At 38.4% G+C, this 14,028-nt stretch overlaps 1 protein-coding gene across 4 annotated transcripts in view; it reads right to left on the bottom strand.

The window, feature by feature from the left end:
- The window catches only part of sez6b (seizure related 6 homolog b), a 190,539-nt gene that overhangs the window by 33,654 nt on the left and 142,857 nt on the right, over positions 1-14,028 (bottom strand). For all 4 annotated transcript variants that reach the window (XM_082180477.1, XM_082180475.1, XM_082180476.1 and 1 more), the window contains exon 5: positions 989-1,174. In XM_082180477.1, the coding sequence (XP_082036603.1) occupies positions 989-1,174 (186 nt within the window). The remainder of the gene's footprint in view (positions 1-988; positions 1,175-14,028) is intronic.

Here is a 14,028-nt window from a genome sequence, read left to right as displayed (position 1 = left end):
TACTTCAAGTGTACAGCCACCTGGAAGCAACCTGCATCTATTGTATTATCAGCCTAGATACATAACCCTTTAAAGGGATCACTTGGGTCCAAGTGATGTTCAATGAACCGCATTTGGGGCATAATGTCAAGTAGCACAGCATTTTTTTTTTAATGACTCCTTTACTTAAAGTAAAAGCAAAAATCTTGGTAAGAATAATAAACTTAATGGAGGTAAATGATGCCATCATTATTCAGATAGTATAAAAGTAGAAATGTGAGGCACATTTTTTGTCAAAGCACTTTAATTCTTGTCTAAATTGTAATTTTTCAGTGGAACGACTGGTCTAGCCACCAACGTAACCAAGTTCACCAATGTAATCCCAGTGGTTGTCAGGTAAAAACGTAAGTGTGTTCACTCTTGGCATGTTTGGTTCGATTAAAATGAACCCTGGTGCAATTACTCTGTTAGCGCGGTTCATTTGAATAAGTTGAACGGTGCCATCTAAACCCTGGTGCGCACCACACAAACGGACACAGACCACTGAAAAGATCATAGTCAAGATGTTTTCCATCACAGTTCGGTACAGACATCAGAACCGCGTCTCCTCGCAGCAGATCTTCATTTGTGTGCGTGACAAAGGGATTCCTGGTGCTGTTTCGACTCCTTTACACATTTTATAAGCTCTTCACGAGTTCTCAGCTGTTCAAAATACCATCATACGCAGGCTACGCACATACAACAAGCGCATTTACCCCAGCACACAACATTGTTTTGGATGTTCTGTCATGGAAAATATGTAATAAAAGCCGACCAATCAGGTTGTGAACATATCCCTTTATATTTAGGTTTGGTATCTTTAGGTTCGATGTTAAAATGCCAATGTGAACGCTTAGCGGACCAGGATTAAATGTTTGTTTTGTTGTGGGGGTCTGGACCAAACAAACCAAGCGAACCAAACTACAAGTGTGAACACCCCCTTAAATTCATCATTAAGTTTGGGGCTCACCAAGACAGCGTGGCACTCTGCCGCTCCAGTAGGGTGTGGTGGCATTGCGGCACGTCAGTGTGGAAGGACCCTGGAGTTGATATCCATTGAAGCAGTAGAAATAGGCCTCTCCCTCCGCATGGAGGCTTGTGACGGACACATCTCCATACGCTGGTCTATCAGGGAAGTTGCAACTCAAGACAAATGCTGTAATGGAGAGAAAAAGAATAAATGATTAGGCACATGATTAAAACTGCAACACGTCAGACCACACTTATTTAAACAAACGTCTGAAGCAGCTCTGAAACTATCATTAGACTGAGACTAAGGTCTGTGGGGAGTTTGAATATTGCATTACGGCGACTCCCACTTATTTCAAGAAGACTTATTATCTTAACAAACTCCATCTGTCTTTCTTTCTCTCAGTTTAATATGGTCTCCGAGGGTCTGTCCCCAATGGATGTCCTCTCTCCATGTTCTCCAGACCGCAGTCGACCTTTTCTGTGTGAAAGGGACATCTTGAAGATGACAAATAAACCCGAACCCTGAACACTGTCCGTTTCCCCAGCCAGAATGGGCCTGCTGGGATGCATGGAGACAATCATTAGCTGCCTAAGATGATAGATTAGACTCACATTTGGCCTAATGGTCGCAATAGAGCAAAACCCTCTCTAGCGCTGAGACTAGTGCAGATTCTTAATCATTTTTAACTGGACACTCTTTCCATTTTGACTTTCACACAGAGTCTCGCAAAACTCTGGTCCACATAGCAGTTTAATCTGGCCCACTTAGACAGACCGTCTGAATGTCTGATGACATACGGTATACAATGACCAGTGACAATTCAACGAGGTTTCATTTTGTTTCTACGTGCCATTTAGAAGCAGGTTTGAAATAAATTATGCCTCAATAACATTATTTGTATTTAAGTAATCTTACTGGTCTGGTTTAAATAAACCTTCATTAAAAATGGCCTCTTACAAAAGCTTTGGTCTTCTGAATAGGGCTGTAAAATTAGTCTTTATTGACCATTGCTGTCATGATCCCAGCCTGTGTTCCTGTTTGTCCTGTGTGTTCTTTTATGTTCTTTCTGTTCTTATCCTTTTGTTGATTGGTTCCCCGTTCATTAGTCTTGATTGTTCCCAGGTGTGTCTTGTTATATTGTTAGCCCTTGTGTATTTAAAATACACTGAAATCACCCCATGCCCTTAAATAGGGCACTATTTGGGGGGACAGCCATTTGTAGTGGTGTCCTAAACAACAGTGAACGTTATCAAGTGCACTCATTCAATCCCATAATGCACCGCAATAACAAGTGTACAACTGATGTATACCCATAATGCACTGTGAGGGTCGTGCCGAATGAATTCCCAGGTCTCGCCAGAAGATGGCGCTTGCAGCTGAATCATCCATTTTCCAAACCGCTGGTCCAATGTGGGTACAGCGTAATATTTATTTTACGGGGCGGCAGTGGCTCAGTGGTTCATGTAGATTGTCTACAAACCGGAAGGTTGGTGGTTCAATCCCCGGTTCCACCTGACCAAGTGTCGAGGTGTCCTTGAGCAAGACACCTAACCCCAGCTGCTCCCGACGAGCTGGATCGCCTTGCATGGCTGACACCGCCGTCGGTGTATGAATGAGTGAGTGAATGGGTGAATGTGAGGCAATATTGTAAAGCGCTTTGGTGGCCATTGGGTCTGTGAAAGCGCTATATAAATGCAGTCCATTACCATTTAACAAGTATACATTTCTTTTTGATTGCTTATTAAATAGTTTAAACAAGGTTTGTACATGCTAGTTACCATGACAGAATTCAAGATAAATATTTTCATTACTACTGGAGCTGCCAGTTTCAAATGATTATTAAACAGCAAGCAAACTATGCAAAAGCTCAGCCCTTCCGGCGCTCTCATTGTACAAATTCACTCACTCATTTCTATTCACTCCTTGAAGTGGACTATATTAGTTGAGCATTGTAGGGAATAGTGAATGGCGATAGGGGGCGATTTTGAACACAGCCCCAGTGTTTCTTGGTCAGGACTTATTCTCTGTCACACCGAGCTCTCAGAGAAGTGTGAAGGCAGGATCCAAGTGCAGAGGATATACACAAAGAAAATCAAGAAAACCAGGGAGCAAGACTGAGACCAGCAACGTAACATCCACCAAAGGAAAACACCAGACAACAAAAACAGGAACATAAGTGCTTATATATACACACAGGCTAATAGACTAACAAGACACACCAGCGACCTAATCAAACAAGAAAATGTTTCTTTCACCCTTTCAAAAGGCCTGAAGAAGGTCTTGGATCGAAGTGCTGCTATTTAGAAAACATTTGCAAGCTACAACAGTGCAATTTTTCAATTTTACCTTTTAAAATCAACAAGCCCCGATGATGTGAATACTAAAGACATAAAAAACTGAGATTTTTCTTTGAAATGAAAGAGGTCAAAATTCAAGGCCAGAGAGAATTTAATTGCAAGTCAGAACTGTGTCTGCAATTGAAGGATGCTTTGATAAGCAAGTGACCATCTTCTCCTTCATCACAAAAGTTCGCACTGCCTCCGCAGTAGGCCCTGCGAGGCAGTAAATCCAGGTTAGACCGCAAGTGCCAGTCGAGCTAAGAACTGCTTTCCCAACACCAATTTTTTCGTCTCCTCCCCCCAATCCTCCTTTGAGAATGTTTTTGCAATTTATGACAGAAATTTCAGGGCTCATTTCTCCGTCTCGATGTGGCTGCGGCAGCCGTATTGTTAGCTGTTGAAATTCAGAGCGGAGTGTGGGTGTTGTTTTTGTCACCAATGACAAGACTGAGCCTGAGGCCAAAAAATTTGCACAGGGGCGATAAATTATAACCTTTGACCTGGCTTGGATCCATGTCATATCTGCTCTCAACTTCTTTAGCTGACTGAAACAGGCCTAGAATAAATCTTTTCCAGCGCTAAGAGGGATAATTCATTAATAATGAAATGTGCCAACCATAAGCACATTTATTTGCATGCATTGTTATTAGGGGCAGTCATGGCCTAGCATTGATATTAGGGGCAGTCATGGCCTAGTGGTTAGGGAGTTGAACTGGTAACCCAAAGGTTGCTGGTTCGATTCCAGAACCGGTGGGAAATGACTGAGGTGCCCTTGAGCAAGGCACCTAACCCCTAATCGCTCCCCGGGCGCCACACAAAGGCTGCCCGCTGCTCTGGGTGTGTGTATCCACGTTTGCAGTGTGTGTGTGTTAACTACGCACTACTCTGCTCCTAATGTGTGTGCATTAACTTGGATGGGTTAAATGCAGAGGTCAAATTCCAAGTATGGGTTACCATACTTGGCCGTCACGTGTCACTTTCACTTTCACTTTCATTGCAACTGTAAATAAATTTGGTAAATAATAGCGCTGTACCATTTTCAAACATAACTTAAACAGCTTTTTTTATTTTTTATTAGTTTTACTTTTTTAAATGTAAAAATATATTTATATAGATATAAAATACAAATATAAATAATATATTTAATCAAATTAAATATTTCATTTATAAAAATGAATGTAATTTGAATGTACATAAATCATGCAATTGAGGTAAATAACTTTGCAAACAGCCCAAAAAAGTCTGTGATGAACCATTTTCATGGCACAACTGCTTCTGAGCGAGAAGTTGCGGAGGATGCAGCAGTCTACCGAGATCTGCCATTTTACCTGTTAAATAAAGCACAATATAATAAGCTTAATTTACATTCAAATAGTTTTTTGTTCTTTTGCAAAGAAATTAATGTTTATTTAATTTAAATACTATGGCATAGTGCTATTTCAGTTCACATTGCATCTGGTTAAACTGGATTGTGGGAGGTTAGTCATAAACACAGATTTTAAAATGCAATACAGCAAAGTGAATTCTAGCCAAAGTCTTTAGAGATAACTTGACACTGTCGGCACACAGCAAGCAAAGAGCTCATAGGGCTAGCAGCTAACGGCAAGCACAAGGTCTTCAATTACACCAAAGCCCTGTAAATAACAGGTAAAAATGTCAAGTTGTATTACACATGATCGAGATGCTATCCTATCACAAAAGAAATGTTATCTCACATTAGAGGCAATAGAAGCTTCTACGAACCAGTCTTCTCTAAAATATTACAGCAATTTTTCAGGTGTCAGGCATTAATTAAACCGTTCTGTACAATGCCCTGTAGTATTGCTTTCATGGCTCAGATTATCCGTATCTGATCCTGAACCAACAGCAAAAGTGAATCACTGCCGTGTTTCAAGCGAGAATCACTCTCTCTCTGGTCTCAGATCCTGTGGTGGTGTTTAGAGAGGTAGAGGGCCCTGTCAAACAGAATTAATGTTTTTGTTTAAGTTTTTTTCCCCTCTGCTGGCTCAGGTTGGATTCTGTGTCCAAGAAAGCCACAGTTTGATAAATCACTGCAATTCTTTTCCCTTACTGAACAGAGAGGAGCTGCGTAATGGGGTGGTGCACCTCAGCAACAATACAGGAGCCAGTAAGCGAGTGTTATACAGAACTGACATCCACAACCCTGAAGAGCATTTTTTGTGCCCCACGTGATGTTGAGATTCTGCTGTACTTGCATGAAAAATCTGAAAACTATAGTTTACTCTGCAAACTGTTACAGGTGAGCACTAGCAGTCTACACAGCTTCGTTGATTATAATGGCTTTTAGTTTTGATCGATCTTGATGCTCCACATGTTTAAGGTGTAACCCCACTCTAAAGCAGTTTGCTTTATACATTTATATCAGAGTACAAGCAGTTTTAGCTTCAAATTAAAAAGCCAAGCTAAAACAACAGTAGATAAATATAAATATTTTTTAATGAACCATGCTGAAAATCAACCTATTTATAAAATATTTTTAGCTGATGCTAACTGGCTAGCTTAATAGAAAGCTGGTGCTAACTTGAGGTAATTTTTCAATTCAAAGTCAAAATATTTTTATTCAACCACCTAGTTAAATTACATTTGATGGAAAAACAAAGGATGTGATGTTTAGAACATGGTAACTACAGTAATTATGATGGGGTGTTTTACCCCAAGCTTCACGGTGAATACTTCTACATCACTCTCGTCAACATCTTGACTTTATCTAGAAATTATTTTGGGGAAAAACATAAAATTTTAATTTAATGAACATTTTAATTCAGCAGTGTAGTCTGATTCATGAACAAATTACACTCGACGATTCAGGGAGCCGGCTACACAGTGAACTCCCAAAAAATTGTTTGCGAATAGGCTACTACAATGATGGGCATGAATAAAATATAATATTCAGAAGTAAACAGTGTTACAGTTAAACCACAACCCTCTAATGTCAGAATGTTTATTTTTAAACCCCAACCTTCACTCTAAAAAATGCTAGGTTGTTTTTTCAACCCAAACGCTGAGTTGAGACTGTTGGGTAAGGATGCTGGGTTGATGTAACCCAATTTGGGTTGAAAATCGTTCATAATCTGTAACCCAGCGGTGCTGGGTTGGGAACGCGGACATGAAAGAGAGCACGCACGTCACGCAACAACACGGACGACACCAGTCGGAGAAGCCGCCATTTTCTTATCGCCCTCAGGTGGAAGCGAATAAAAGACGTTAATGCAGTTTATGGTAAATAAATATACAAATTTCAAGTAGTTATCAATTGGTTTTTATCCAAGAGTATTTTGAGATTTCACTTCATATTTTCTTCAAGAAGTTATTTCAAGTCTTTCTGTGATATGGTTTCATGCATTTTCATTGAATTTTGTCAATGGGGAGGGAGTGATAAAAAAAAAAAATGTATTCACAAATGGACAATTTTACTTGATAAAACAAAAATACATTTTCATATTTTGATTACTGAAATCTGTTTTGCTGTAGATGTGTTATTTTAGTCATTTTAATTGCTAAAATTTCTAGTTTAAATTTCCAACCCATTTTGGTCAACTAGTTGGGTTAAAACAACCCATCGCTGGGTACGTCCCTTTTTGACCCAGCGCTGGGTTGTCAAAATAACCCAAATTGGGTTGTTTTTAACCCAGCATTTTTTAGAGTGTTCTAAGTGCTTCTTTAACCAATATATTTACCGATATCTTTTGCATTTCTAATCCAAACAACGTCAAACTTGGCACTGCACTTACTCGTGCCCGTAGCAAGACACCTGTCAAGTTTGAAATCCATCGGACTAATGGTTCGAGAGATATGCGAATAACAGACACACAGACAGACAGACGTTTCTGTAATTTATAGATAGATGCAGCGCAACAAGAGCAGCACAGCTTCGTCACGACCAACCAAGTTAGAAGGTTTCCTGTATAATTTACAGCACTAGCTGAGAGAAAATTTATTTGATATGCAAGCAAAATGCACATCATAATCTAAATGAATCAGAACTAAATAAGCCTTGCTTTCTAGCCTGTGATGTTTCAAAAGTTGAGCTGTAGAGGCAATTTAAAAACACCCTAATTCCCAGTGCTTAGTGTATATTTTAGTATTTGATGAGGCAGTTTTGCATCCTCTCTCTCTTATAGCCTTAAAACAGAGTATCTGAACTCACAGTAATTATGCCCTGCTCATGACTTCCATCCGCTTACACCGGCACACATGTATAAGAGCTCAGCGCCTGCAGCGACGGGGCATGTGGAGAGGGTATCTGCCCCTGATGACTGTCTAATCTCGACAAGGAGAGGGGGAGCACTCTCACCGACTCAATGAGCCGGCACATGGGGGGGCCCTTCACTCCCTCAGCCATCTATTTTATTTATGGTTTATTAACGCTGTTTCAGCACAGCGGGGCCCGTGCGCCAGCACCGCCGGGTTGTTATAGCATTATTACCCCTCTGCTTCCATTTCAATTAGACTAATACTGAGGGGGCATCGGAGGCTGGCTTTATGTGGAGCCGTCCGGTCAACACTAAATCACATGCCCGCAAGTTTCCTTGTGGCTTCATAGGCCATAAAGACTGAGTGTTGTAATGTGGCCTGAAGATGACTGTGTGGGAACTGGCATGGTGGAGATTAGCTGGCAACTGCTTAGACAGCAACAGATGCAGTGCTAATGTGCTTCATTAGGTGCCCTGGAGGAAGGCCCATGGGTGGACGTGGTGAAAATGGGGCGATGTATGTCCGGTCACACTGGCGAACCCCATGGTTTAGTTGGCTGGTTTAACTTAAAGGGATAGTTCACCCAAAAATAAAAATCCTTTCATTATGATTTGGCTGTTTTTGACAATGAAAGCCAATGGGGACCAAACATTCCTCAAAAACCTGATTTATCACATTTGATTCTCAAACTTTAACAGGATTTTAAAAAATGTATCCTTACATTTACTGTATGAAAATACACATGTACCTCAACCTGAAGGGAGACACTTTTAGAATTTTTAGTACTAAAAACCTTTTTACTTTCTAAAAAAAGTATAAACTCTTAGTCAGACAACACAAGGAATGTATTAGATTGTGTACAGGTTCATTGAGCAAGAACAGGTTATTCAGCAAAGTTTTGATCATGTTGATTATTTCGAAGAAAAATGTGCATATCAGATATGATATAGTAGGCATTATAGGACTTATATTGCACATCAGCAACCAACTTGATTAGGAAAGCTATAAATCATTGTGTGTTTATGTGTTTGATTTACATTATAGACTACTGTACTGTAGTGAATAGCGATAGGTGAAAGAAGATCACACTGTAAACCACTGAAAGGTGCAAACCGATAGATCTCTTTGCTCTGAATTCTTTACATGTATAAAAACATCACAAAAAGATTTCCATCCACACAGGCCATTTGCCCACTGGAACTCTCTGAAGGCACTGAATATGAGTCAGGACCTTGACTTGGCACATCTCAGGCTTCCAAACAAACATGCTCACCGCCTCTAGCTCAATGCATCTTCAGCTGTAAACACATAAAAGCCTTGAGCATATGCAATGTGCTCATGAAAACTCTCATTCATTCTGGGGCAGGCCAAAGTATGATAAAGGATGGAGAATGAAGGTTTATTTCCAACCCTGATCAATGCACTCAATGGCAATTAGAAATATATAGAGAACATTGCCTATGACAACATAAACAGAGAATCATCACTGTATAAGCACTATATCTACCTTTAACCATAAAGGATTAGGTGAGCGTTGGAAAACAAAGGTCTTCAAAATGCAAAAAGAGGAAATATTCACAGTATTGGCTGATGGTGCTAAAAAAAAAAATCTGTATGGTACAGATGTATGTATTTAATTTCAGTATTAAAGTTAAAGTAAATTGAACAGGTTCTCTATGACATCAAAGACCCTTTTTGGTCCTAACTGGAACCTTTATTTTTAAGAGTGTAAAATCAATTGAATGGATTTCAAACCTTTTACAGGCATTTGTAGATAATGCTAGCAGAGGAGGTCTCGGTGAGGTGGTGCCTGCTGGGTGAATATTTGTTTTCTTCAGACAGGACCACATCTGCTGTTTGATAAGACCACAGTGACCAGCTGTGTGTCAGGCTGCTCTGACAGCATGTCAAGAACTAGTGGAGCAGTTCACGTCCATAAGTGCCTGGGCTTCCACTCTTCCAGTGCTTGTACAGGTTCACGGTCTACACAACCGCAGAAATTCACTGATAAGCAGAGCTTCATCTCCGATTCTGAGCATGAAATGCCTGTGTGTGTGTGTGTGTGTGTGTGTGTGTGTGTGTGTGTGTGTGTGTGTGTACATATCGTCATCTGGGAAAACATCGAAATGATGCCACTCTTGTGTCATGCAGTGTCTTTGGTAAAAGTAGTACAGCAGGGTAGTAGTACACTTACAAAAGTGAATGCGCTGTTAAATCTGTTGCATATTACATGAGTTAATAAAAATATATCCTCTTTCGCTTATTTATGAAGTATGGGCAGGGATTCTTAGACTCCAAGCTCATCATGTCTTATTGAGGCTGATTGCATGTGAGTGACTAAATCCAAGATGACACAGACGCAAGGGAAATCTCCCTCAATATAAGACTGGCTTCTACATCATTTCTTATTAACCTGGGACATGGTGGGAGCAAATGGACATCATGAAGTAGATCATCCAGACACATATGGGGAACAACACAGGAGTATACTGACATCTTCGGCGTGTTTCACACGCACGCACGCACACACACAGTGTGTAAGCAAAGCAGCAGCATAACAGCTTTTTCTTAACTGTGGCTCTATGCAGAAAATGAATTACTGTGATTACTGAATTACATTATTTCCATTTATATATATATATAGTCGGGGTCAAGCAGGTTGTGTTTCCGCTTATTTTCTCTCGCTGTCAGAATACGGTCTCCCGCGGATTTGTAGAAAGTTTTGATAAGATTTTGTGAAGATACTGGACAAAGTGTTTTGACACTAAATTTTTTCATCACACGTTTTTTCCGGTTTCTGAGTTGGGTGTGTACGTCACCAAATCTAACTTTAAATTCCCTTAATCACTGTCTTGTTGGCTAAAACATAGCACCATTTTGAAACATATCAGCAACTCCTAGCAACTGTTAGCTAGGCTTAAAATATTTTTTACACAGTGGGGTTAGTTGTAAACCGCCAAGTGTACAACGATAATGAAATGAAAACAGGGAGCCACACAACTTTTCAACTTTGGACTTTTTCAAACAATGTTGGAATTTAAATGTCAAAGTATGATTTTTTTCATACTTTGATCACTTGTTTTTTATTAAAAAGCCTGTTTTTCATGCAATAAACCCTTTAAAATGTGATTTTGAGCTCGTTTTTATTATTATTACTGTTATTATTATTAATAATAATTTTGCATGCAGCTGCCACACACAAATATAATTCAATAGCAATTACACTATTTGATGATTTTATTTATTTATTTATTTATTGCAAAACTGTGCAGCCCTTTCATATATCTCTATCCATGATATTGATCCATAATAGAAGGATGTTTGAATGAGGGATGGATGGATGGATGGATATCTATCTATACAGATGTACAAACAATATCAAACTATAAAGATAAAATAGTACTGAATTACGTGTTACAACTAACCCCTCTGTCTGTTACAATTAAGCCCACATATGGGGTAAGTTGTAACATTTGCACTTCTGTAACTTTCAGTGCAACTGTACGAAAATGGTAGGTCCTAGAAAAAACTTTAAGTGTTCATTAGTAGCAGAGATGTGTATGTTGCTTGTGTAAAAGAAAAGATTAATCTAACTTAATTTTTTTTTTTAATAATTGAGCCAAAACCAAAATGTGTTAGATTGTGCTCCGCTATATATATATATATATATATATATATATATATATATATATATATATATATATATATATATATATATATATATATATATATACATACACACTGTATATGCCATAAAACCCCCAGGGAGCTAAGAAAAAACACGGAAAAAATTATTTTCCCCAAAATAGAATGCAAATGTTTTAATAATAAATATTATGATAATAATAAATATTTCAATAAACATATTTAATAAAGTCAACGTTAAGTTTGACAGCCGTAATCAATACATTTAGTAAAAAAATAAAAAATAAAAATGTTCCGCTCTTGTGGCCCCCATGCAGTAACCTTTTATATATTGCCACCACATACTGTAGGCTTTTGCCAGTCGACAAAAGACTGTGAAATTTAAATTTATAACCCAAAATATAATGTTTTAAGGATGGTGAGTAATAGTTGTCAGTAAAAAAACCAACAACCTTCTTTGTGTATATAGAGCCACACCACTATGCACTCCTTATTTTCCACTACATGACTTTCTGTTCAATTTAAAAGGTACAGCGAGAACACAGGTGGCAGCATAAAAAAAACACACACACAAAAAAAACCCACATGAGGCACAGAAGTAGAAAGTAGAGGTTTCATCAGCAAAGAAAAATCTGCCTAGTTCCCATGGAAATAAAAGCAACCCAAACTTATTTTATTTGCATTGTCACCTCAAGTGACAAAACACGGAGACAGTAAGAATCTTTGCTTCATTAAACGTACGTCTCACTGTCAGACTTTCTCTTTTATGGAAGTGTTGAAGTATAATTCATGTCATCTAAATGTCTTGCTCCAGCACGCCCACATAACTCAGTGCCAGCACATATAATTTCATAAAAGCAAACAGACAGTCGGTGGCAGAGTGTACTCCGTGTTCACGCTGGCATGTTTTTCATACGGCCCTACTAATGATGTGAGGGCATAGAGAGCGGTCAATAAATGACAAAACAATGGTGTGTCACAGCACGGCACAACGGCTCGGCGGGAAGCACTCATTAACTGGCCGAACTGAAGCACAACTTTGAGAGTTCAGGATCCAACGGCCCGGCAAAACATCAAACGACTTCAAATAGTGGCGGCGGGGGAGTATAATAGCCTGTGTTTGATTGAGGTGCTCTTACTGCCATGCGCTTGCTCAATCAATCTGCCCTTCTCGCATATGCTCGAGTGCTGTCTTCTGAGGAGAGCCTGTATTTCACACTAGTGTCATTCAGACACTATGCGTTATATTTTTATTTGTTTTGAATTATGCTTTTATCCAAAGCGACTCACAAATGCGGGTCCGAAAGGGAAGCACGAGATGTGATCCCATACAGACCTTTATCTCTGAATGTCCAGACTGTTAATCAAACTCTGATAGGTAGACGCTCTGTGTATGCAAATGACCTCCTTCCTTCATATTGCGAAGATCTTCATTTTTTTCACAGCACGGGTAATGTAATTTCTCATAATTGCTAAGGGTTCTCTTAATGAACGCTGTTTGATAGCTAATGGGCAGATGAGCAGGTGGTCGGCGCTATCAATCAATTACACGAGCGCACATGCCCCGCCCAGCCCCTAAAACAACCGCAATTTAATTCCATTTGCCGCGGTTAGATTTTACGCTATATCACGTCCATTAAATGCAAATGAGAGAGCAGCTGTCAGCTCTGTATTATTAAAAGCAGAGGAAACTTCCACTGCAATTACCTCTTAATAATTATCTGATAATTCCTTACCAATAACAACCTGGAAACATATTAATTTAGTTTAGGACAATGGATTTTTGATTTTTTTTTTTTAACAGGGCTCCTGCAACTTTGTGATAAAGACAATGCCCTTTATTAATTTTTAATTAAAAAGATTTAATGAAATGGGCTCCTCTGCCAAAGTGTTGCCAAAGGTTTATAATAACATCCATTCTGTACAATTTAGCTTTAAAGGGAGAGCCGTTCAAATTATACAGGATTTAATAACTGGAAATGTACAGTGCAGAATCCCTCAGAAAGGGGATGAAAATATACCAATAAGTGACAAAACAGTGTTAATCTCGATATTAATGATGAAAAAGTTTTGTTTTTTTGATTTTTCCAACACTAGGAAAGACAATACAAAATGTGTAGCTGTGTAGTCTGTAGCTATAGATGATAATTAAATGATTTTAATTCAAACATACTGTTCATGAAAAATTGAGAAGCAAAAAAATAACACAGCAAGATATTAACAATGTTTTTGAAGCTCTCATAGTCAATGTCAGGGATTGACTCGCCCAAAATTAATTATTTTGGCGAGTTAATTAACTTATTACAACAAAAAACGTTTGGTTTGAGCTTATGCTCACCAAGGCTGTATTTGTTTGATAAAAAATACAGTAAAAACAGAAATATTGTGAAATATTATTATAATTTAAAATATCTGTTTTCTATTTTAATATATCTTAAAATCGAATTTATTCCTGTGATAGCAAAGCTGAATTTTCAGAATCATTACTCCAGTGTTCAGTGTCACATGATCCTTCAGAAATCATTCTGATATGCTGATTTGCTGCTCAAGAAACATTTCTTTACTTAATATTTTTGTGGAAACTGTGATCCAAATTTTTCAGGATTCTTTGCTGAATATAAAGTTCAAAAGAACGGCATTATTTGAACTAGATTTTTTTTTAATGCCTTTACTTCCACTTTTGATCAATGTGTCCTTTCTGAATAAAAGTATTATTTCTTCCAAAACAATCTTACTAACCCCAAACTTTCAACAGTAGTGTACACAACATAAAAGTATAATATAAATTATTATATAAAATTATATGTTTAATATTTGCCTTATTTTGCCAACTAAAAT

Source organism: Leuciscus leuciscus (genome assembly GCF_965113295.1).
Source record: "Leuciscus leuciscus genome assembly, chromosome: 9".
Classification (NCBI taxonomy): Eukaryota; Metazoa; Chordata; class Actinopteri; order Cypriniformes; family Leuciscidae; genus Leuciscus; species Leuciscus leuciscus.
The sequence above is the reverse complement of the archived record's forward strand: the minus strand, read 5'-3'. Positions and strand labels throughout refer to the sequence as shown.